This window comes from Hemibagrus wyckioides, linkage group LG07 (genome assembly GCF_019097595.1).
Source record: "Hemibagrus wyckioides isolate EC202008001 linkage group LG07, SWU_Hwy_1.0, whole genome shotgun sequence".
In the NCBI taxonomy this organism is placed as follows: Eukaryota; Metazoa; Chordata; class Actinopteri; order Siluriformes; family Bagridae; genus Hemibagrus; species Hemibagrus wyckioides.
In genome coordinates this window covers 25,802,902-25,829,061 of record NC_080716.1, presented here as the reverse complement: position 1 = coordinate 25,829,061, position 26,160 = coordinate 25,802,902, and the positions used below count along the sequence as shown (strand labels likewise).

General features: G+C 39.4%; 1 protein-coding gene across 3 annotated transcripts in view; it reads left to right on the top strand.

Moving 5' to 3' along the window:
* cacna1eb (calcium channel, voltage-dependent, R type, alpha 1E subunit b) overlaps nucleotides 1-26,160 on the top strand; it is an 84,575-nt gene that overhangs the window by 2,168 nt on the left and 56,247 nt on the right. For all 3 annotated transcript variants that reach the window (XM_058395108.1, XM_058395107.1, XM_058395106.1), the window contains exons 2-8: nucleotides 4,056-4,161; nucleotides 4,936-5,075; nucleotides 19,379-19,482; nucleotides 21,783-21,941; nucleotides 22,057-22,247; nucleotides 24,052-24,155; nucleotides 25,601-25,716. In XM_058395108.1, coding sequence (XP_058251091.1) covers nucleotides 4,056-4,161; nucleotides 4,936-5,075; nucleotides 19,379-19,482; nucleotides 21,783-21,941; nucleotides 22,057-22,247; nucleotides 24,052-24,155; nucleotides 25,601-25,716 — 920 coding nt within the window. The remainder of the gene's footprint in view (nucleotides 1-4,055; nucleotides 4,162-4,935; nucleotides 5,076-19,378; nucleotides 19,483-21,782; nucleotides 21,942-22,056; nucleotides 22,248-24,051; nucleotides 24,156-25,600; nucleotides 25,717-26,160) is intronic.

Sequence of the window (26,160 nt, the reverse complement as noted above, 5' to 3'; positions counted from 1 at the left end):
AAGTACAATGGCGTCTTGAAGATAACAAATAGTGCTTGTTATAAATAAAATCGCGTAACACTCTGTACCATCGGATAATAAGAAGAAAGTAGTCTTAACCTAGCTTATTGATAATGTAAGAGAAGCTGAATATAGAAAAAATTCCAAGATTAAATTCCAGAAGGCTCCTTTTTCCCAGTCAAGTTCAAGGTGGATCCAGGGCCTTTCCGAAAAAAAAAACATGCAGGAAGGGGCACAGATTTTCTTATTTGTTTCCCCGGTTACAATCCTCACAGAGATTGCGTTAAAGATGCCAGGGTTTTAATGAGTTGAATTGGATCTAAACTCTAGAGAATACATATTAATGTAAACCCTACCTTATTTGCATATCATTTTGGCATGGGAAAAGACGGCCTCGTCAGCCATTCCCAGTTGTTTGTGCATCTTGTCAGCATTAAACATAAATCTGGAACATAGCTGGAGCAAATTCCGAAGCCAAATTCAGACAAATGTGTGAAATTCATAGTTAATAGCTGCAGAAAACTCTGAAACTGGACTGCTATATTTGGTAAGGTCTCTTTGTAGCAATTCACCCACAGAGCCTTTCTATCACTAATGGATCCATTAGTGTTTAAGACATGACAGATACATGTACTTCAGTCTCGATCGGCAAACTAAGAGCTAATCACGGGCTACCTGCTGCTTTGTTTAGAAAACTGATGATTGGGCCATTAAGAGGTGTGCAATTCCCATTTAATTTGACATATTTGTAACCAGAAATATTGGGTATAATGGGTTTTTCATGCGTTTGCAGGTTCAAACCAGTTACAGTGTAGATACTGAATCAAACACCATATATGACCAAAATGCTCACTAGGAATAAGTTCAATGACTACACCAAGGGTATCGAACTAAAACAGAGGTACTGGTCAGGAGGTTATAGGTTCAAATCCCAGCATCACTAACTGCCCCTGAGAATGGCTCTTAACCCATCAGCTTACTCAGGTTGGATAAAAAATTCAACCAAATGATACTTACACTTCTATGCTTATGAAGGATCTAAATGGTGACACCAGATAAGTTTCAATATTTAACCATTGATGTTGTGTTTATATATTAGACAGTTTAAAGTGGTTAGGTTTTTGACTAGAATCGCAAGCTAAGTAAATGAGACTTGAAACAAACGTGAATGTCATGCCAACAATTCACTTATCGATATAATGTTTAGTTCATTTTTATCAAAATATACTGTAAAGTATTTCATTTCTGAGGCAATATCTCCAGCACTATAGCTAGTCTCTGGTCCGATGAGCTGCCTTCACCTAAATCATTTACATAAACACAGCTTATTGGATAATCCACAATAGAGGATCTGCTACAAGAAGCTAGCCTGGGTCATGTTTACAAAAAGTCACTGAAATAGTTCGTTCAGTTTTCCGTGCATTTATTTTTTTTTCCAGTATTCTGTTTTTGAATGCTTTTCTGGATCCATGTAAGAACTACGGGGCTTCGTTTGACATCCCTGTGTGAAGAAATTAGCTGTTTTTTTGGGATGCTAAGAATCAGTTGACATGTTGGTCAAACCAGATACCAGAATTTTGCGATTCAGTTTACTGTTTTGTTGTGTTTTCCTTGTTCAAATAATAAAAATTGGACCACCAAAAAAACCCCCACCTGACAATTTGCAGAAAAATTGGTACACTTTTGTTTCGGAGGTCACTAGAAAGGACACCACCAATAACGGGGCATTTATGTCCTGTTTAAAGGGGCATGTAGACTTCTCTGTACAGTCAGAGAATGTAAAGATGTTCCTTAAAGCTAGTATCAGAGAAATAGATATACTTCGGGACATGGTGTTATATCATGGTGTACTATAAAGTTTGGTGGGGGTCAGTAATCTATGCAATGTGCTTCATGACACTATGCTGTTGCTCTTTAGGTAAGTTTATTAAGGATGTTATTTGCTATAGATTCTTCAGTGACACTAATAGAAATCTGGGTGAAGAATGTAAGTCTGAAACCTGCCAGCGTCTTCTACAGATAATTGTTTTAGGGTTGGATGTTTTTCTGTTTGGACTGACAGTGTCTCGGTGCTTTTTTTCTAAAGATCCGTGTGTATGTGCTGCTGAAACTGCGACAGCGCTGTGGCTCGTCTGTCTGCCGTGTGTCACTCCCTATTGTTTAATCTGTCTGTCTCTGCTGTCCTTTTTCATACGCTCGACTGCGGAAAAGACTGAAACGGCTAAGTGACTGTGTTCACCTAAGGTGCTTTAATGAGGTCCTTGTTTATAACTTCACCCCGAAGGTGTTTTACACGAAGCCGATCTGGGATTAAGCGAATGTGGGAAGTTCTCGAAACGGCCGAGACTATTTATAGCGGCTCGTCGTGGCGTAGACTTGGTCTGTTCAGCGTGAATCACTGAGAATCCAACAGCTTCATCAACACGCCGTCCATTGTGGCTTAATGACACCGTTTATAATAATGACGGGAAGTTAATAACGGATCAGAGGAAGGTTATGCATCTTAAGGCACATATCTTTCTTTTGAAATTCATTCATTCATATTATAAGCACTTTAGTGTTAGTCAGGGTGTTGAAGGATCTATCCCAGAGTCTTTCCAAAGAAATACTCTACATGAGTTGCTCGATTTCAGTGTATCCGTGTTTTCTAGGAGCTGGATAGAAACCAGAGAACCCTGAGGAAACCCACACAGACGCCTCACAGAGAACACTCGGATGTATAATTTACCCTGGATTGTAATTTAGAATGAATTGTATGCTGAAGAATTGTAACTTACTATAGACTTCATTCTCGATCTTTTTGTCTTCTTGTGCAAGTTACAAAGAGGCTTTTAACCACAGCATACGGTGTGAATGTAATGGTTTCTTTCTTTCTTTCTATTTTTTTTTTTTTTTTGCCGTACAGCCGCCTACACAGAATAACCACTGTGCAAATGGTTTTCAAAACACTCATCACAAGGCACATTGAACATAATTTAGAGTCAAAGCTATTAGTATGGATGGCACTGTAATTTACCACTGTGATGCACATGCAATTTTAGTGAACGGCTAGCTAATGGAAATGATAATGAGAATCGCAGATTAGCTTCAGATTTCCTTGAATTTAGTTTTTTTTTTTTACTGTCTAGTTTTTTGGGGGTGAATCAGGTGTATTACAATTATGTATTATTATGTGAATCTGTTGAGGTGAATGTGTGAAAAATCTGTACTTGTGTGCCACACCGACATCACAGGAAGTGCTCTTAAACATAACTTTTGCTGCAAAAAAAACAAAAACAAAAGAGCAGGAGCTTGTTTTCACTTCTCAATCGCTATGTTCCAGCCGCATTCATCATGATGTTAATGAGACATTCAGCTTAAAATGACTGAGACAAACTCAAATCCCAGAATGCAATGCAGTTATATAGCGATGAGCAAGACGGTGAGGGTGACGGAGGGTGTTGATGGCGGTGTTAGCATTAGAGTTTTCTGTTTGAGCAAGAGTCTACAGAAAGGGAAGTGAGAGAGCTGGTTAGACTCAAGGACTAAAGTGCCGCTGCATCTGCTGGTGCCACTGCAGGTAATTATATGGCATTAGGGGTCATGGAGGAGATTGTTAATAAAATGGTGATGGACAAAAATGTACATTTATAGTTACATAATCATGGAGGGACATAGTAGGTTAGGAGTTTGCATGTTTGCCTCACAACTCCAGGGTTTCCGGTTTGAGTCCTGTCTCCGCCCTCTGAGTGGAATTGGCATGTTCTCCCCATGCTGTGGGGTTTCCTCTGGGTTGTCCAGTTTCCTCTTCCTGTCTGAATGGGTGTATGTAGGACTGTGACCTCGGATTGGCTGGAGCCCTGTGCAGGGTGTCCCCCACCTTGTCCTGTGCCCTGAGTCCCTTGGGATAGACTCCAGGTTCCCTTGACCCTGTGTAGGATAAGTGCTATAGAAATATGGATTGATGGATGGATGGATGTCATAGAAGATCACATGTCAATTAAATGATAAGATTGTTAAGATTACTTATCCTCCATCTTGTCAGAGTTTTCTATATACCTTAACCTTGCTGTTACTCCATTTGAGTACATGATCCTGGCTACCATCATCGCCAACTGCGTCGTTCTGGCTCTGGAGCAGCATCTTCCCGGAGAAGACAAGACACCTATGGCCAAAAGACTGGTGAGATTATTCATTTATTTATTAAACACCACTGGAGCATAAGCATTGCTTGAACTCTGGGAAATGTTCTGTATAGTGTATTAGTATTGAGTAAAAAAAAAAAAAAAACGTATAAGTGCTGTGAAACAGTACTGAGTCATTTGCCTGTGTGTATTCGGCTCCATGTCTCTACACTAAAGAGCTTTTCGGTGTGAATCTCCAGGTGAGATAAGAGTTGCGCCATGATCATGATGATCTCTCCACATAGAGAAAAGTGGAGGATGTGTTCACTTAATATACAATCACACGTCATATCTGCAACGCCCACAGCCCTCGCGCTCGGTGATTCACGGGCGGATACTGCAAATCGATGCATGTAGCACTTATAATGAGAAATGTCATATTAATAGCAAATGCCGAATTATTTTTTATTTTTCGGATGTGCAGAAACAGGAAACAAAGTGCTGTGTGTCTTTATCTCACCTCTCACTTATCCCTGTATCCCCTGCTCTTTCACTTAACCATGGTAACGACGCAGCGCTCGTTTCCTCTCCTTTTTTCAGACTTAATAAAGACATTGAAATAAAACATAAAGGAGGAAACAAGCTCACCTTCTGTCTAGACACTGCTCTGTTATACAAAAAAGAAAAACACTGTCTCCTAGATAAATATCCTGAGAGCGCCGTGTGGAGCAATTGACTTTAAATAGAGACCTGGAAATGATGTGAACTTGTTTCTTTACTCATTTTACTTGCGTTTACTTCACTACATGTCTGTGTGTCTACACTCCAACAGGAGAAGACAGAGCCCTATTTTATTGGGATCTTCTGCTTCGAAGCCGGCATCAAGCTGCTAGCTCTTGGCTTTGTTTTCCACAAGGGTTCATACCTGAGAAATGGCTGGAACGTCATGGATTTTATTGTCGTGTTAAGCGGGTAAGTGAAAGTTATAGTGAATTTCTTGTTCATTTACGGTTGTTACCTGGGATAAACATGCTTCAGAGCTAAGCTCCACCCCTTTCAAGACAATACTGCATTGTTAAACTAAACCACTAGACGTTCATAGAAGTTCTGTTTGCAAAGAACTGCAAAACTAGCCTCACAACCTGCGACCATGGTTTATTATTATTAGAAAAGTTCATGTTGATGTTCCTCCTGTTTGTGCAGAGCAACGTTCTCTGCTGATACATGCAAACATTCAGACTGCATCCTTTCACACCGACATCACAACCCTCCCTTCCTTTTCGATCAGGCTTATATAAAAGCGGCATCATCAGACTGATTTGCTGGTAGCTATGCGACAGAACAAGCTGCCGGGGCTCTGAGTAAGACTGGATCCATACCAACATGATTCTTGGATAATCTCGTCAGGTCTTTATTTTGCTCTGATGGAGGTTTCTGAAAGGTGCTACCTGTGCGTTTAGGTCTAGCTGTCACATGTGTTGCCAAGTGGAGGATACTTTTTTGAGTTGTTTTTATTATCCAGCACCCAAAAGAGGACCTTATTTGCAATGGTGGCTTGTCCAGCATGTAGGATCAAGTCCTCATTCAATTGAAACTCCATTGATATGACCATGAGTTGCTTATTTAGTTCTTGAGTTATTGATACATGTAGGGGTTCAAATTGTAACTGCAATAAAAGTCTCTTTGGGCAGGAATCACGCTGCCCCATGTTTGCTTCATGAACAGTTTCAGTGGAGAAAGAACAGAAAGGACAGGTAATGAAAGGGTTGCCAGATTGGGCTGGTTCAAAAATATTATGCATCCACCAAGATCTTGATTTATAGCAAATCATCAGAATAAAATCTGATAGAAAAATGTTTGCAAATCAAAGGCACACTGTAAGTGCAGACGATGCGTCTCTGGTGCACAGAGATGAACTGTATTGTAAAGTATAATGCAAGAGAGAAAAAAAACAGAATGATACTGTATGTCTCTACCTTTCTGATTGATATAGGGTTTGTTTCAGGTATTTCTGTAGTTTGTGAGATGTAGTGAGATTAAGATATACCTTCTCTAAAATTGTTGTACACTGGATGACTGTATAACCTGGTGTTACGTAGTTACTCTACACTTTCACCAGATCAAGTCTGACACCCTCTTGACTTCATTTTGTTTGAGGCTATGTTGTTATTAATGTTTTTCAGCCTTCTATCGTCATGAGCTGCTGCAGTTTCTTTAAGCCTCAGAAAGGATTGCCACTCTTGAGATAATTAACTGGATGATTGTAAACCTCGAGTAAACAGAATCCTGGGTTATGCTGTTTGAGGTTTCACACTGTTTATACTTTACCCGGGGTTAACAATAACTTGACGTTTCACACTGTACGTTCCTAAACCCTGCCTATTTGTATATTTGCACCATCAACAGCCGTGTACACAACATGTAACTGTATAAAGCGCGTGATATGATGCTAAATCGCTGTGCAATGTCTGATTGCATGTCTGGTGTTAGGGATCTAACATTCTAAGACTGCATCGTCTCACACTAGACACATTTGACACCACAATGTGGAGTTAACACTGATCTGTTAACTGTTAACTGCTGATCCTTATTCAGATCAGAGCTTCATAACCCCGGGTAACTAGCCGTGTTTCATAACCCCGCTTCTAAATTACATGTGTAAAACATTCCTCTACCCGGGGTTAAAAGCAAGTATAGAACGACCATATAATCTGCAGTCTGAAAAGCCTTACTTACTTAAAATCGGTCCATTTTTCTATAAAATGCTCCCTAGTTTCTTGCCTTCCTTTCTTTTACCTAAAGTACACAGTAGCTTGACTCATGTGGTACATGAACACGACCTCAAATTTGGCAAATCCAATGTTTATTACAGCTAAAAGCTTTTGCAGTAAGCCTTTATCAGTGTTTACGTCATAAGTTTATATTATTTATGTAATTAAAGCATTATGTAAGTGTCATGCAGACGTAATCCTTATCCTAAAATCCAGACACCTGGATAGTCATGATATCCATCAACTGGTGGTTGTTCTTTTCATCCTGTTGTTGTTGTTGATCTTTCTGCTGCTGCCTACATGTGTGAGGGGTCACCACTGTGGACCAACTGGTCCGCACAAGAACTTGGCACAGGTTTTACACTAGATGCCCTTCCTGACGCAACCCTGCATCCTACACTGCGACTAACCCGAGCCTTCCACAGGGCAGATGAGAAACCTACCACTGAGCCACCAGCTCCGTTCTTTCCATCCTGTAAGAAATATAAAGCTAACCATGATGGTAGGCGAGAACTTGGGAGAGGGTGGTAACTCACTATTTACCAAAAAGGACCAAAAAGTTCTACTTGTGTCTGTCAGAATGCACTTCCTGTCAGTGGACAGGTTGTTGGTTACCATCCTGCATTGGAAGATTTACATCTTCCCATCTTCCTGAGATTTTTTATTATTGTTATTCAAGAGTTTCTCCATGCGGTCCTTCCCTCAAGGCCATTTTCCGGCTTATCAGTTAGAAAGTGGCAGCGAGTAGCACTGTCAGCTGGTGCTGAGTTGCTTAGCGGGGGTGGCGCTATGCGTAGGTTTTCCAGCAAATTCCAAACACTGCAGTGATTCCAGGTTAGAAAGTTGTTTTTATAGTCATTTACATGGATCTATGTTCGACTATTTAAACTGAGATAAAGACATTTGAGTCTTTTGCATCTTGTGAATGGAAGATTTCAATAGACTCTTAAAAGGAATGGTTCTATCACTTGCTTTATATATGAACCCTACTTTCATTGAACTATTTTGAAGGGTTTTCTGAAGAAAACCCAAAGGGGAACTTTGAATCCAAGTTAGACAGTTTATTTTGGAATCATTTAAGGGTTGTTATTATTATTATTATTATTATTGTACAAACGTAAGTTGTTTACAGTAAATTATTTCACAAATTGAATTAGCTATTTGATTTTTTTTTTAAATATTCACAGGTCATTCACAAACACATCACTTACATATAGAGATAAAACTCCAAAGAATTAATGGCTCTCATTTCACCAGTACAGTTATAGAACTATTTTAATATAAAAGCTTCATCACTGGCCAAGGGTTCTACAAAGAGCCCTATATAGAATCATGTTTACTGGAAAAGATTCTATTGGTCAGGTCCAAAACCCCAGGATCCCATATACTGAGCCATTTTTGTGATAAAGGTTCTTCTGGTCCGGTACCGAACTCCAGGGTCCTTTACAGAACCATTTTTGCTGGGAAAGGTTCTATTGGTCAGGTACAGAACCCCAGGGTCCTATATACTGAACCATTTTTGCTGGTAAAGGTTCTATTGGCCAGGTACAGAACCACAGGGTCCTATATACTGAACCATTTTTTGTGATAAAGGTTCTATTGGCCAGGAACAGAACCACAGGGTCCTATATACTGAACCATTTTTTGTGAGAAAGGTTCTATTGGTCAGGTACAGAACCCCAGGGTCCTATATACTGAACCATTTTTGCTGGTAAAGGTTCTATTGGCCAGGAACAGAACCACAGGGTCCTATATAGAACCATTTTTGCTGGTAAAGATTCTGTTGGTTAGGTACAGAACCACAGGGTCCTATATTCTTAACCTTTTTTGCTGGAAAAGGTTCTATTGGCCAGGTACAGAACCCCAGGATCCTATATACTGAACCATTTTTTGTCATAAAGGTTCTATTGGTCTGGTACAGAACCACAGGGTACTATATAGAACCATTTTTGCTGGTAAAGGTTCTATTGGCCAGGTACAGAACCCCAGGGTCCTATATACTGAACCATTTTTGCTGGTAAAGGTTCTTCTGGCCAGGAACAGAACCACAGGGTCCTATATAGAACCATTTTTGCTGGTAAAGGTTCTATTGGCCAGGTACAGAACCCCAGGGTCCTATATACTGAACCATTTTTGCTGGTAAAGGTTCTATTGGCCAGGTACAGAACCACAGGGTCCTATATTGTGATCCATTTTTTGTGATAACGGTTCTATTGATCAAGTACAGAAATCTAGGGTCCAATATAGAACCATGTTTGCTGGAAAAGGTTCTATTTGCTCATTTACAAAACCACAGGTCTCTATATAGAACCATGTTTGCTGTTGTTTTTTAATTATTTGAACAAATAAATACAACACACCCCGTTTAAGAGATAATGGTCAAGGACACGATCTGTGCTTTATCTAATTAGTGCATAACATTAGATTTAAAGGATTTTAAGGAAACGATGGATTGAGTGACATTGTTTAAATTCCTTGATCTACACTTGAATAAATTTTGACGTTTATTTATAAACGTCATCTGATCAGGTGTTCTCTACGATGTCCGTTTAATTGACAGAAAACACGTTTTCATTTTATTGACCCATTTTTCCATGGGATATAGTCCTGAAATCATCCTTATTGAGGCTTTCAGAGCTTTCCAGTGCTGATGAGAATGAAAAGCTTCATCTTTCCAAACAGAATTTTGGCAAAGGTCTCATGACGTCAGCCAGTCAGCAGACGAGATGAAGTGAAACTCAGCCAAGATGTTGGCTTCAGAAGCTGCTCTGCTCCCACACTCTAGTTTAAAGGTGTTGAGGTAGAAATGGCACATAAGTGGCACATGTTACAGTCACATTGTTTTTCACTCTGGTAACATTTTTTTTTCTGTGAGTCAGGCTTGAATGAGAATAAATAAGCAGTTTGTCTTGGCTGCAATGAGTCTAACTCGTCTAAAACGATTTTTTATTTTTTTGCAAAATACATGACAAGGCACTGTTATAGCTTGGGTTTTTTCAGGTTTGACATAAAATCATGACCACAATGTCCACAAGTTAGCCTAATAACGTGAACCTGAAACGTTTTTTTTTTAGATTGACAAGAAAATTGGCAAGATGTTGCTTTTATCACAGCTGACACATTACAATGGTTTATGTTAACAAAGGCATCTAACCTCATGACCTCATACAGTATCTGATGATGGTGTTACAGCTGACAGCTTTTGGAATAAGAGTCTATAAATGCTTATGTAAGTTTATGTCACTGGTCATTAAGGGCTTATGGAGTTATGTAGGTATCATCGGTGAGAATCAAGGGGAAGGTGTACAAGACAGTGGAGGTAGCAGAGCTGAAGATGTTGAGGTTCTCTTTGGGAGTGACCAGGTTGGACAGGGTTAGGGATGAGTACATCAGAAGAACAGCTCATGTTGGACATTTGGGGGACAAAGTCAGGGAGGACAGATTAAGATGGTTTGGACATGTTCAGAGGAGGGAGAGTGAGTATATCGGTAGGAGAATGTTGGACATGGAGCTGCCAGGCAGGAGGCAAAGAGGAAGGCCAAAGAGGAGGTATATGGATGTAATAAATGAGGATATGAAGCTAGTGGGTGCAAGTGTTGAGGTTGCAGAAGATAGGGATAGGTGGAGAGAGATGATTCACTGTGGTCACCCCTGAAGGGAAAAGCCGGAAGAAGAAGAAAGAAGGAGTTATGTAGAGATCATGTAACCATGTGAATGCTGCCATTAAGTCTTGGAATTCCTCATAAACACAAATATCTGCTTAAATAACCAGATTGTAATGATGTCAATGCAAACCCCCATGGCATTGATGTTGTTTCAGGCAGTAAGCTGATATTCACACTGTTGATTCCAAGCGTTGTAGTGTTGCTCTGGTTTCAGACTCACATGATTCTCTCGAACCCCAGTGCATTTGCGTTCATCTTACACCATCACAAACATGCATGGAGAACACAGCCATATTTTTGCTTTGTTATTATTTTGATGCTGTTATTACTGTATGCTGCATTAAGGCACCCTCATCGCCTTGTCTTCGCCTGCCACTCATAATATATGTCTGACAATGACTCATGATCATCAGCTAAAACACAAACATGTAGGCTACTTTACTTCCTGAGCATGTGCAGAGTACAAGTTGCGTTCACGTTCACGGGAATTGCGGCACAGTTCCAGTGCGACTGAACTCACACCACCTCCTACACTGTAAAACATTTCAAAATGGTTAAACTTAGAAACAAAAGTCCACCTGCTGCATTAAAAAAAAAAAGGAGTGAAGATAAAAAGCTTGCTTTCAACTCACAAGTAGTCAAGACAATGGAAGTTTTCATTGTTTTTAAAGACTGGAAATACTGGAGTCACTGGGGTTGTGTGAAATGGATCTTATATTCTCCGAGCAAATACATTTTTTTTCTGCACAAAAATAATAAACTGCAGGTTATGTATTAAGTATGAGCTTCCCACAGCATATCAAGTCCTGGCCTCAATATATTAACTTGTGGCCTCAATATAATAATTCCTGGCTATGCCTTATTAAAAACTCACCTCAGAGTCTGTATATGTTATTTCTCATGGAAAGAGCTGTACTGTATATTCGCTTATCTTAAAACGAGTGAAAATAGTCAGGCGCTAAAGCTGCTCGCTTCTCCCCTAATTTTAGAGCTCTAATCTGTTATATTGGACTTGCCCCTTATTGGTACAATCCCTCCTCTTTGCAATGTAACCCAGTTCCCCCCCACCCCTGTATGCAGCTGACACACTTTCAGCCATCACACGTTCGGCCTCCTTCGACACAGAAAAAAAGTAAGTCAGACTTAAAAGAAAACTACACATGTGTCACTCCGGTCCTTGAGGACCAGAAACAAGGCCAGTGGACCACAGCTCGCGGCTGTCATTTCATCTGGAATTAATGAATCGCCTTGAGCAAATCTGCAGAGACGCACCGAGCTAATTTGATATTCTTTTGCGCTGAAGTCTGAAGGGAGCGCGTGGGGAGAAAGTTTATACTTAATATACCGTAATATTCGAATATTTCTGTATAATAGTCTTTTATTGGCGCCATTTGCGTAAATGGCCCCCCTGTCGGAGGTTAGTGTTTCCCCCAGGCGGCTGAAGCCATTCTCCTTCGTTATATTAGCCCTGTTTGAGAGGCTAAAGTGCTAAAAATGGTGATTGCTGCTTATAAGAAGTCAAGACTGCCTCAGTAAACTAAAAGGTGTGCAGGGATTTCTGGCATGGTTGAATTTCGATTACATGGAGTGTGACAGTATGTCAGTGAGGGGCTGAAATGCTGCTAAAGCCTGCACAGACATTTCTGTCACACTGATGCTCAGGCATATGCATTAAATTAGGCAGTCACGTGAGTAATAAGTGTGTGGCAGCCTAGGAAACCCTTCACATGATGAAATCTGGACATTTTTGTACTATACTATATGATAGGTTTTGAAAATCGACTGACTTTTGTGAACTGAAATGATGTTTTTGGACATGTCTCAATCTCGAGGCAACTTCTAGCAGCGTTCTAGTGGAGCTATGAGAAAATCGCCTCATTTACGGTCCACTGAATGCCGTAAACACATCAGTTCACTTCAGTTCGTGCGTTCACTCATCTTCAGTTTATCAGGTTAGTGTGAATACACCTTAGAGTAGACTTCAGTCCATCACAGGGCAACATGCTCATACACTCAATCACACCTAGGGTCAATTTTGATGGAATCCACCTACTCTCTGTGCTCTGACTTCTTAACAAGCTGGGATTTGCAGAGAAAAGATTTTTGCCGTAAAGTATGTGTGAGAAATAAAGGCTTATTCTTCTTCAATGAATTGTTTTGTGTGTCTTGTATTTTGCAGTAGACTGGTGTCTCATCCAGGGTGTGTTCCTAGGATAAAATCTGGATCCATATTGACTGAATCAATGAACTTTTCATGAGAGTTGCCCAAATCCATTCTCCCTTCATATGACTCATGAAAGACTAAGTCTTTACACACTCAGCATTGTTATGTCTGGGTTCTAGGGTTCTGACTGCCTTCTCACAACCATCAACAGACCATCAGAGATGTTAGATGGAACCTTTATTTCTGAATGTATGCATAGCATAGCCCGGTAAAAACACAGCTCTTGAGTAGCTATCAAGAGCAAACACCTGGTTATGATATCATTCATTTTCTGTGAAGTCTGGAGCTGGTTTCGAGTAAAAGAGCTGACTTTCCTTTCTGAAATCGTGCTGAAGGTGGAGAACTGAGTCATTTTTGCATGTCTGAGTAAGTGTTTCACAGTCAGCCGAAATAAATAAAAAGTCTCAGCACTAAGTAGCGCTAAAGAGTGTTATTGTTTGTGTCAAGCCTGTGAAATGACCAAAAGTGTCATCTTTGACAGTCATGGCAGCCTGCGAGTCTGAAGATAGGCCTCATTAGTCAGACGTTAGCATAGCATCCCATGTCTTTAAACATTAAACGTGATAAAAACTGGAAATTGACAATATTAATCATTTTTACTGCATGCTGATGGTTTATATTTTATGAACCATTATGAACCAATATGAACATTTATACTTTACTATTTCTTTTCTTAATTCATATATTAAGTGACATCAATTTTAGTTCTCTGGATTAGGTTAATAGCTTCTTAAATGGGATCTACTTGGAAGAAAAAAATGGTGGGATTTCCTCCCCAAGTCAAAGGATCCTTAAAGATGCTAGCTTTAACCATTGTATGAGGAGTATGAGTGAAATATTATGCCTGAACTGATTTTATAGCTGATATGCCATGGTCAAAATCCAAACTCAGCTTAGTGTTATTTAGGAGAAAATATAGAGTCATGTATTAAAAACAATGTCTAGGTTGTCACTATATTGTCGTATGTCTTTAGAACATCCTTATAAGAATATGATAGGCCTCATTAGTCAGATATGCATGGCACTGCGTGTCCGAAATGTTAAACATGTAAAAAATAATAATAAAAAAACTCCATCATTGGAGTGGAAATATCTCAAATGCTCTGCATCTGCTACAGATATGCTGATGATTCACAGCTCGGTGTTGATCCGGCCACCTCAACCCCCCCCCTCCCCTTCCCAACTCTCTCCCCTTTCTGATTTCGCCTTGGCCTCTAACAGCTCGTTACTGTGCAGGCTTGTAGGTGTACATGTGTGGGAGAGGGCAAATTCTGTTCACGTTAGGAATTCAAAGCTCGGACATGTCAGGTGCATTTCTGAAAGGGTAGCTGCATAGTCGGATGACATCATCACAAAAGGCAGAAAGCCCTCATTCAGGATGAGCGTGGCATGCAGATTCGCTCCGTGCTTATTAATTTGTTGGAGTCTTCAGCAAAGCATGAGCAAAAAAGCCTGTCTTATTTGCCAAAAGTGTTGGGTTGGAATGTGATGATGAGATGTGCGTGTCAGGTTTGAGAGACAAAGTGAAGTGTAAGTTGAACAAGATTTCCTGCAACAGGACTTGATATGTTACATGTTTGTCAGGGAATTCAGTATCGGTGGATTATTTATTTAAACATGACCTGAACACAACCTATTGATATGCAGTTTAATAGTGTAACACTATACACTGTATACACATGAAAAACAGCTGTATTTGATGCCCTGCTGTCTTATTAGTCAGAAATGGTACATCACTACAGTGTCAGCTTATTAAAATACACCAACGATCGGTAGTCCATGAGGCAGGACAGAATAATATTGTTGAGGGGGAAAAAAAGTGAATATTATGTGACTAGACCAGTAATAAAATCTTAAATCTAAATACATTACCAATAACCTATTTAGCCAAAAATTTGCTCCTTCACTTTCTGGTGTGTTTGTATTGCTCAGACAATCCCAACACCACCACACTGCTCTTACTGGACCTTTGAACAAGGCTCTTAACCCTTGACTGTACAGTGGTATAAACGTAAAAATGTATTGCCGTTTCAGTTCTGTAAGTTGCACTGGATACGATTGTCTAACAATTGCTGTAAATGTAACTCCTCTTACCTTTCCCTGCCCACCATATGCATTGTCCAATGGAAACCAATGAATACATGGATTGTCCAATGGAAACCAATGTATATGTACAATGTCCAATGGAAACCAGTGGATACATGCATTGTCTAATAGAAATCAATGTATACATAATTGCATTTTATATTTCTGGCATATGCCCTTATACAAAGTGATAGCCCAGCAGTGGCAGCTTGGTGGTCCTGGGAATCAACCTCTTAACCTTCTGAGCACTAATCCAATGCCTTAACCACTGAACTACCTCTTCTCCAATGTATAGCTACATTGTTTAGTGGGAACCAGTGGATACAATCATTGTCCAATGGATGATGATCCAATGTGTCTGTGTATTGTCCAACAGGAACCAATGGATAATTGCATTGTCCACTTAAAACCAATGGATACACATATTGTTCAGTGGGAAATAGTGGGTACATGTATAGCCAATGGAAACCAATGGATACACATATTGTTAATGGGAACCAGTGGATACATGTATAGCCAATGGAAACCAATGGATACATGCATTGTCCAATCCTGCTTAACCTCATTCTCAGTGTTGAGGTAGCAAACAAACCGAAAGGTGAGGTAAGAGAAATTTGAGGCACACATATGGTCAGACAACACAATGTTGGTGCAAGAAGTCCAGATTGTAGTCCAGGTTACGTAAGTGTAACTGCAGATGAGTGAGTGTCAGGAATAATCATTGATTGCAGTGAGGTCACAGGCTGAGGATAATGGGAGTTGAAATGTGGAAATTTAGGAAATACATTATATCTATAGAGCTAATGTTCTATACATTAGTATCATGCAAGGCTGGAGGAGCTTTACACATGGTTTCCATGGTGTTTGTGTTTTAGACAGCTAAGCTGTCACATGGCAATTACAATTATCAGGAGAACTCTATTAAACCTAGCACTCTATTATCCTTTCACTTTTTTTTCTTCAGTGATCAGTGTGTACCAGGTGTCCTTGTAAAGTCTGTTGTAATTCTGTTTTTTATTCAGCTTGCGTCTTTGTGTGCTGTTCCGCAGAGGTGTATCTAGATCCATTCAAAGCTGCTTTAATGAAAAATTCTGATTTAATTCTGCTTTTTGTTCAGCATGGGTCTTTGTGTACCGCTCCACAGAAGAGTGTCTAGATCCATTCAAAGTCGCTTTTTTGACGAGAAAATTGAACAAAACATGCTTATTAAGTGCTATTTTTAATAAAAATCATGGTTCCTAGTTTAAGATGGAAGCTTTCATAATCTCCGAAGTCTCCATTTAATGTCTTTGTGGAAATGTGATCTGGTTGATTGTTTGCAAGTTCTTGCCAGTTGTGAAGCTTTGCTAGCATGAAATATAGCATGAAATTGATTGGGCTCTACATTTCGGCTAGAGTGAAAGTTTTAACACACCTATTCTATGGTGTAGGAAAAACTTCATCACAGACCTGACTATGTTAGTCACATAAAAATCCAATTTAATAGAGATTAAAGAAAGTGGACAGATTTAGTGGACAGATGAAGGAGGACAAGGATTGAGCAAAATAAACCAATAACAACATCCTTTCTGCACCAACGATGAATGCCTGGTCATTCACTGTTCATTGTTGCCATGGATACTGAATTGACTTGCATCACTGTAGAAAATTATTTTCTTACATTTTTATTTACATTATAGGGATAAAATTGTCAGATGTTTTAACATACAAATGAGAGAGAGTCAGATTTACGACTCACTTACGGAAGAGTCAAAGCCGAGGATCTGGATCGAGTGAACCAGAGTCAAATCCAAGAACATGAATCAAATGAGGCAGTGTTGAATCAGAGGTTCTGGATCAGTTGAGGCAGAATTGAATCTGAGGATGCATCTCAAGTGAGGCAATGTTGAATATGAGGATCTAGATCAAGTGAGGTAGTGTTCAATTAGAGGATCTGGATCAATTGAGGCAGACCTGAATCTCAGCATCCTGATCAAGAGAGGCAGTGTTGAATCTGAGGATCCAGAAGATGAGAGGCAGTGTTGAACCCGAGGATTTGAATTAACTGAGGCAGAGTTGAATTTGGTGATCTAGTGAGTAAAATTATTGTCTAAGAATTTAAGTGAGGAAGAGTGAAAACTCTTTAAATCTGTAATATTGAGCCAGAGGCAAGTCTGAGAATCTATATCAAGTGACAGAGTTGAAGCGTTGAATAATATAGTGAGGGTAATAATAATACGAAGATCTGAATCAAGTGAGCCACAGGTTCAAAGTCAAGTGATGCAGAGCCAGATCTGAGGATCTAAACCAAATGAGGCAGAGTTGACTCCACAGATCCAAATCAAGTGAGGGACTGTTGAATCAGTGAATCTAGGTCAAACAAATCCAAGGATCTAGATTGAGTGAGCCAGAATTGAATCTGAGGATCTAGCTCAAGTGTGTCAAAGTGGAAACTGAAAATGTGTATGAGGTAAAGACAAATTAAAGATCACAGCAGAATCTGAAGATTTAGATCAAGCAAGGCAAATCCATGACTCTAGATCAAGCAGTGCAGTGTTGAATCCAAGGATCTAGATCTTACTAGGCAGAGTGGGATCCATTGCTCTACCTCAAGCAAAGCAGAGTCAGATCTTAGGTACTAGATCAAGTGAGGCAGAGTTGAACCTGAGGATAAGGCACAAATGAGGCAGACTCAAGTACAAGGATCTAAATCAGGTGAGACAATGTTGAGAATCTGGATCTAGATCAAGTGAGGCAGATTTGAACACAAAGTTTACAAGTACAAAACAAAGAAAGTTGAGTTTTCATAAGTATTTATCTCCCATTGCTGTGAATCCTAAAACTAGGCCCTGCCCCTGGAAGGCCTCAGAACTTGTAAGAGAACATACCTAAACAAATAGCATCATGAAGACTGAAGAAGTTTTAGAAGAACTCCAGGTTCGACATTTACAGCATTTGGTAGATGCCCTTATCACATACGTCTTATTTTATACAACTGAGCTGTTGAGGGTTAAGGGTCTTGCTCAAAGGATCCAGGGGTAGTAGTGGCAGGATTGGCAGTGGTGGGATTTGAACGCAGAACCTTCAGATCCAACGTCCTAACCACTGAGCTACCACTCTTTAGGTCAAGCATCAGTCAGGGTTTGATTAAAATATGACAAACATGGTCTACTCTAGATGCCCTACATGTTCAGCTTTCAGGTACAGATGCCTCCGATTGTCTATATTTATTAAAACTACAACTCTCTGTAAACCCTCATAGCAAATCAGCTTACTTTTAACAGATGTTTTTAAGATCACACTTGCGTATAAATAAACCAGTGCCTCTGTGATGTATCAGATCATCAGAGTGATGTAGATGTTCAGCCACTTGATGTTCACCTAAGAGCTCTTTGATGGATTTGGTTTCACTGGTACCATCAGGACCACAGTCTTTTCACGCTGTATAGTATATGAGGTGAATGGTTTATACTGTACATGTGTGTCTAAAATTCAATTAGTACTTTGAAAGAATTTGTTTATTACCCATTTTCTTCAGTTTATATAATGAAATCTGTTCACCAGTTGCTCTGATCTGTCTGTGCTCCGTGGCCTTGGTGTACTGCACAGCCGTTTCCCTGAATAACACCCATACACGATGTTCTGGTTAGATTCATAACCTTGAGACCGGTGCATTTTCACTCAGCGGCGTTCGTTCAGAGCCTTGAACACCCTTCGACGCCCCCGCGCTCGGCCTTTTTCTTATTGCTCCCACTCAGCATGCGCTCATTCTTTACCTCTGTACCTCATTCCCTCTCCGCTCTCTACAGCCGCTTCACTTCTCCTCACTGTACTCACAATCATGTTTATTTACACGTGGTGTTATGAAAGATATGATGGATGTCTCGATGAATTGTTGTCTGGTTATACGGCAGATCTGTACTTACACTGTTTACGCGAAGGACGGAGACACATTGGGGGAAAGATCGGTAATTAAATGCTAATCATATGGGGAGTCGTGTTTTGCATCAAATTATCGCTAACCTGTTATTAGCGCCACTTTGGGAAAACGATGATGCGCATTTACATGTTCAGATAGCATTCTTTCTTTTTTTTACTGCAAGGTGCTGTATATATGCTAATCATGCAGGGATTCCTTTAATTCTTCTCTTCTTTTTTTATTTTTTCACTTTATCATTTATTGTAACTCTGATAGCAATAAATGTCTTGCTTTGACATTAGCATGATAGACAGCTATATTTTTTACAATATTAGCAAAAGTACAGCAACAAGTGAACACAAGAAATATTAAACATTTCAGAAATAATTTAATATTTAATGTGTTTTTTTGGAGTTGTACTTTAAGTACCCTTGATGAACCGTTGTTATTTTTTTTACCAAGACCTTAACCTTTAAAGCTCAATGGTCAGAAACATGAATTAGCAAGTGTGAGAGCATGTTGGTCATTTTTCTGTTCCTGATTTTGGTGTGAAGTATTTGAAAATAGGTCAGTGATGAGGCATCTGTGTGTGTGTGTGTGTGTGTGTGTGTGATTTATTGTGCTGAACGCAGGATCTTGGCCACTGCTGGAGCTCACATGAACATCCCAGTGGACCTGAGGACTCTGAGAGCAGTGCGAGTACTGAGACCTCTCAAACTCGTCTCAGGAATTCCCAGTAAGTGTCTCAAATTTATATAATGAACTGTATAGGTCAAGAGAACCTAAGAATGAAAATGTAATCCATGTAGGATAATACATTTTTAAATGATGGTCTTTAATCACTGATAAACAATTGACGCTGTCTTGAACAACATTACACCTATAGGCAAAAATGACAGGAGTTATGAATATTCACTACTAGTAAAGTAGTGAACTGGTCAGACTGGTAGATCATCTTTACCAGCTGTAAAGTGTTGGTAGAAATTGAATTAGCACTAAAGCTAACAGTCTCCACATTAGAAAATCCCACACACCAGTTTAGTCCAGTTATAAGGAAGCTAAAAGGAAAATATCTTTTCTTGCAAGGATGGTCTACCAGTTTAACAAGATTGCTGGTCAGACTAAGATGGATTAGCTAGCTGGTGAGGGGTAGCAGTGGCGGGATTGGCAGGGTTGGCATTTGAACACATGACCTTCTGACCTAACATCCTAACCACTTAGCTACCACTCTTTAGGTGAAGTATCAGTCAGGGTTTGGCTAAATTATGACAGATACGGTCTACACTACATGCCCTACATGTTTAGCATTCAGGTAGAGATGCCTCCGATTGTCTATATTTATTCAGCTACAACTCTCTAGCAAATCAGCTTACTTTTAACAAGTTGCATTTGCTTTTACATTAAATCAGTACTGTTATTGTCTCCAGAGTAAGCTCATCAAATGTAATGTGGCATAGCAGATCATTCTGAAGAAATCCGCAAAAAATAGTTCCGGAGTGTTAAACCTGTGGGATTGAGCTGATGTTCAGCCTCACCTCTGCTTACTTACAGCACTCAATTTCCAGTCACTGAGATAGAATTATTTTGTAATTATTTTGTGAATATCTTTTTCCATTTGGTGTTCACTGGAGAGCTTTGGGTTCTGATTTCTACTCTACATCTACTGGTGCCATCAGCACCAGAGTCCTTTTAAGCTGAAAACTTTATACACGTGTGTCTAAATGCAAATAGTGCTTTGAAAGAATTAGTTTATTACTCATTTTCTTTGGGTTTATATAATGAGATCTGTTCACCAGTTGCTCTGATCTGTCTGTGCTTCGTGGCCTTGGTGTACTGCACACCCTGAATAACACCCCAAGTGTTAGTTAAGATTCTTGGTTTACTGAAGTCTCTCTGGCTCAAAGAACCGAGAAGACGGCATTGATCTCAGTTACAGGTAGAGGCTAGAGTCTAGATTTTATTCGATTTTACAGTTCTGGTTGAAAAAATCCCCAATGCTACTTCCCATGTATGATGTTTCAATCAGAAATATGCTGCTTGTCAGAAGAACTCTAATTTCTTCGGCCAAACAGCAACCTGTATAGTCAGAGATAACCATTTTGAATCTCACATTTTTGTTGCGTTTATTACAAATCCTTACTGCATACCTCAAACTAGCCATCTGAATCCCGAGCATGTGCTTCATTTGAGTTTTTGAAATAATCCTGAGCATCCTGAGGAATTCTCTCACTGAGCTCATTCTCCGGTTTCTTTCATTAATAACAATTACATCCTGCTCACTATAAATAGCCCACCTTAGAATATCTTATCATTGATCTTCATAATAAGCCAGCCACCTTCATCAGCAGCCACACCAAACACAGGAGCTAGTGTCTTTGACTTTCAGGCTGTAATTGCCTTTGTGTCTTCCTGAATACATTGGGGGGGGGGGGGGGGTAATGTCTCCTAAAAGTCTCATGAAATGAGTCAATATTTGGTGTCATGGCAGTAGTTGCTTTAGGTTTATTCTTGTGTAATTTTAAAAGGAAATCAACTGGTAGATTTTTATTCTAAACATCTCAGACAACTGGATCCCAATGACTGTTTATAGCTGCTGTAAGCGATAAGAAGAACTTGTCTTGTGAACATTCCACAGTATTAAATACTATATGTTAATAACTATAATATAAATGAATAAAAAGTATGGCATAAACTTTTCATCAATCTTTAATTCTTGAGAAATATAGAAGTATAAATGCATTTTTTGGCAAATTGGTGCATTGTATAAGATATAAATGAACAAGGTGATGGTGTGAGATAATAATTTTCTCTATAACAGTGCACCATGCTGTATTATTGCTTACATAATCATGACATGGGACATATAACTAGAAATCAACCATAATTTTATATAAAAATGGTCTATTAATATGTTGTATTAAAATAGTATTTGGAAGATGATTAAACAGATGTTTGGAAACCTATACTAAGTAGTAGTAGAAAATATTTCTATTATAAGTGATGAAGGTAAAGTAACAGTTTTATGTGTAACCTCAGGTTTGCAGATCGTCCTGAAGTCCATCATCAAGGCGATGGTTCCTCTGCTGCAGATCGGCCTGCTGTTGTTCTTCGCTATTCTGATGTTCGCTATCATCGGCCTGGAGTTCTACAGCGGCAAGCTGCACCACACCTGCCTTCCCCAATTCGACATCCTCGGTTAGGATCATCATTAAATAATAGCCTTGTGAAAGCAGATTGGAGATAAAGCTGAAGCTGATAAAATAGGCCATTTTCCATTGTTGTGTTGTTTGGGTATTTGTATTGTCATCAGAGAACGAGACAGTGGACTCCTCCGAAGTGGAGTTTGCCTGCGGCGTGCGAAGGTGTCCAGAGAAATACGACTGTAACGGCACATGGATCGGGCCCAATGACGGCATCACTCAGTTCGACAACATCCTCTTTGCAGTGCTCACAGTGTTCCAGTGTATCACCATGGAGGGCTGGACTGCTGTTCTCTACAACGTAAGCTCCCGTCACTTCAGACACACGAATCAAACACTTTTATTTACACATCCTTTTTCAAACTGAATGGTTTGGTCATTTTAAAGGATAATTTACGGACCGTTTGAAAAATCGATCAAATAAGAAAGCAATTTATGTTCAAATTCATGTCTATATTAATTCGGGGAAAGTTCTCTGTGTTTAGATCCACACTACACGGAGGCAAAAACTTACTTGACACATCCCAGATTAATAATGTACAGACCTCTGCTGTATCTAGATTTGCCTAGGACCAGGCAAAATGTAAAAATGGGATAGAAAATACTGACTGAAATAGCATTTTTTTTTCCTTTTTGCTGTTACTTTGCAATCCATATGCTTTAAATGTAAAGTCAAATGCATTTTAGACAAAAATAATAATATATGAAATGAGAACGAGACAAATTTTGAAATAAATAGTTTAATGAGTGGTTAATACACAGCATCAAGGCTGATTATGATGAACAGGATGTGGAAAGGATCCTACTTATCATTCACTTATTTATTTTGCCTTTTCAGTATAATAGAGGGTAAACTGGCACGTAGTTCAAAGGTCAAAATTGAAATTCTCCCGCTTCAGGCAAACTCCACCATCCCACACACAACTGTTCATGTAGCGTGTTATCTGTAGTTCTATCTTGTCTGAGGATCGTCTGAACAAACAACACCAGAGGCCTCCGTCACCTGACTACTAACAGGAAACTGAGCTAACCTCATTACGATCACTTCCTCATTGAGATATTATATAAACACTAGTTTCCACGTGCGCTTTTTTGCGAAGTCTTGCTGTCTTTTTCGCCCACGATTCTGAGCCATTTGTTGTTTTTGTTTTTAAAATTCTGTTCAATAAACTCATCACTAGAGGTCTGAATGTTGATACAGTACATTTTCTGTATTAAATCCTTGTGTGTGACTATGATTAAGGTCCAAATCAAATAGAATGCTCAACAAGTCTGAACGATGTGATTGGACGAAGTCATGTGGTACAAACCATAATACAACCGTAACCATGACAGCTTCACAATGTTTAGTGTGAATGGAGTTGTGATAAAATATCAGTTAGAGATCATTAAATACAGTGATACGAGTGATTCTGGTATGACCTTGCTTCGTTTCTGGCATTTACCATTTTCCATCAGATTTAAGAAATTAGGTTAATCATGCCTCTGTTGTCCCATATATCCTTAAACTAATGAGAGTCCCATGTGACATTTTTAGCCAGCAATTTCCTCAGGTGCAGGTTAAAATATGAAGTAGTCCTATAAGAGCATATTTATTCTACGGCTCTACAGTATATCTCTGTGAATGGCCCTTAGATATAAAGTATATCAATATTTTTATATAATAAAAAGAATCATGTTACTAAAGTTCAGCATGCTGATGATGTTTGTTTATGAGGGAGAAAGAGCTGTTATGCTGTCAGGAGACCTACACCAACACAGGTTCATCAGACTCACTGTGTGAGGGTGGATGGATCTTTTTGTTCTGATTACACTGAATTTCAACTCTGTTTCATGTTTAAACCACAAAACTACTGTACTGCTTTACTGTACTCCACACCATTTTTTATAGCATTGCAGCAGATGTCTGTCTGATAAATAACACGAGGAGAAATGACTTCATTTGAGAGATAATGTTTGTGGAAATTAAATATTATTCTTGTACAACCTTGGTCTGGGGATTTTGTTTTATTATTATAATTTATTTTGGCTTTGGCTGTTTTGGACTGTCCATCAGCTTCATGAAAGTAGGCCAATAACACGTCTGTTGTCCGATATGTCCTCAGACTAATGATGCGCTGGGTCCCACGTGGAACTGGATGTACTTCATTCCCCTCATCATTATTGGCTCGTTCTTCGTGCTAAACCTGGTGCTTGGTGTCCTTTCAGGGTGAGGAACTCACAGAATGTATTCTTCTTTCTCTTATTCATTAATTTGGTGGCATTTACATATATATATATATATATATGTATATATAGTTCTGAAAAGTACATGAATATGTCAGAAAAGGAACTCTCATGATGGTATCACCAGCATGCTTCACTGTAAGGATGCTGATGTCAAAATGATGCTGCTGATTGGGTTGCCAAGTGTAGCAATCTGTAGCACTTTCAACATTTTTGCAGAGTAAAGCTACACACAGGATTTCCTAGATATCATAAAACGCAGTGGTGGGCCGTCAGGGCCAGCAAGGCCTTCTCTGCTGGCCTAAACAGCAGTGATCTGAATCACTGACTTGCATTTTAATATATTTAATAGATTTTTCCATGAATGTGTATTAAATTATTCCCAATAATCTATTCTTTACATTTCATAGCTCTTCTCTTGGTTGCGCTGCTTCCAGTAGTGTATATTTATGATAAGAGTATGTATCTAATCATATTTCAGCCAGTGGCAGACATCATGTGTCACCAGAGTGAAAGAAATCTGCTTTAAGGCCTTCAGAATCAATAGTGCAGGCGCCCGTAGCTTAAAATAAGTGGCAATGAAACTGTTCCATTAACCAATAAGATTTTGAGTTGGCGTCACTGGGGCCATCTAGCAGGCGTACGATTACGTCAGCAATTTCCCGTCCTTCGATTGGATAATTGGAGTAGTCAGAGGCAGTGAACCGCACAAACTAAATAAAATATATATATTTTAACTCACAATGGCTGACAGAGGAGAAGAAATCGATTTGGTCGCAGACATCCTTACAAATGCATTTTCAAGGCGGACTGTAATAAAATTAACTATTCCTTGTGAGGTGTGAAATACTGTAGACTAATTTCTTTTTTACTTTGCTATTTAAGTTAGTATCTATTAGTATTTATTTAGTATCTATTGCTGTGGCATCATAATGATGGTATAGAGGTGGATTCATTCAGGAAGGACACCAGTGAAGGCCTGGGTGTGAAATGCACGGCCCGCCACTGATAAAGCACAACTCTAATAGTGTCCTATTACCAGTTTCATTCGTCTGAGCTGTAACTGTCTGTACGTTGGTCCTTCACAGCTTCTTGGTTGCTTCTCAAATTAATCCCTTCTGTACCCAGTCAGGTGGATAGCCTGCTCTAGGCAATCTGGAAAACTTTATAGGGGCTAAAAACTTATGCAAGCCACCGTATACCCTTGAACACAGCAATCAGTATTTTTGTCTCCCTCATAATCTCCAGCCAGAAAGGACATGTGTCTCCTCTGTGACTGTCATTTAAAGAAAGATAAAATGGTGCTGTCAATGTCCAGTAATAGCAAATCATCAATAAAGCTAAAACTCCCTCCTGCTCGTTTTTTCAAATCTTATGCCTTTGTTTGACGTTTGTCCTGGTTGTTGATGTGTGTCCTGTTCCCCGTAGTGAATTTGCTAAAGAAAGAGAGCGTGTGGAGAACCGGAGAGCCTTCATGAAGCTTAGACGACAGCAGCAGGTGGAGAGGGAGCTTAACGGATACCGGGCATGGATTGATCGAGCCGGTAGGTTTTTTCCTATTTATCTCGTTTGCTGTTTATAATACATAGCTGAGACAGCTGATATAGTCTGTTCTACAAGTCCAGATGAATCAATAAGACAAAGATATACCTTAAAATGCTTATGTTGTGTCATGTTGTCTATTATTGTCAAATAATGCACAATTGTAGAGAGTAAAGACATGGCAGTGAAGGCCAGTGGTACCACACAATCCAATGCTACCATCACTGTGTCCTTCTGCATGTTCTCAGGATGATGAGCAACCCATGTACCCAAGCCAAATCCTTCACATCTCATTCATACTTATTTTAGCTGCAAGGGTGTTCACTATGAGCTGACTGTGAATAAGTCCTGGGAAGAGCACAGGACTGTCTTTATGATCACAGCAGCAGTTCCTAGATACATCAATATCAGCCGAAAGTACCCAAGTATTTGAATAGTTCCTAGAG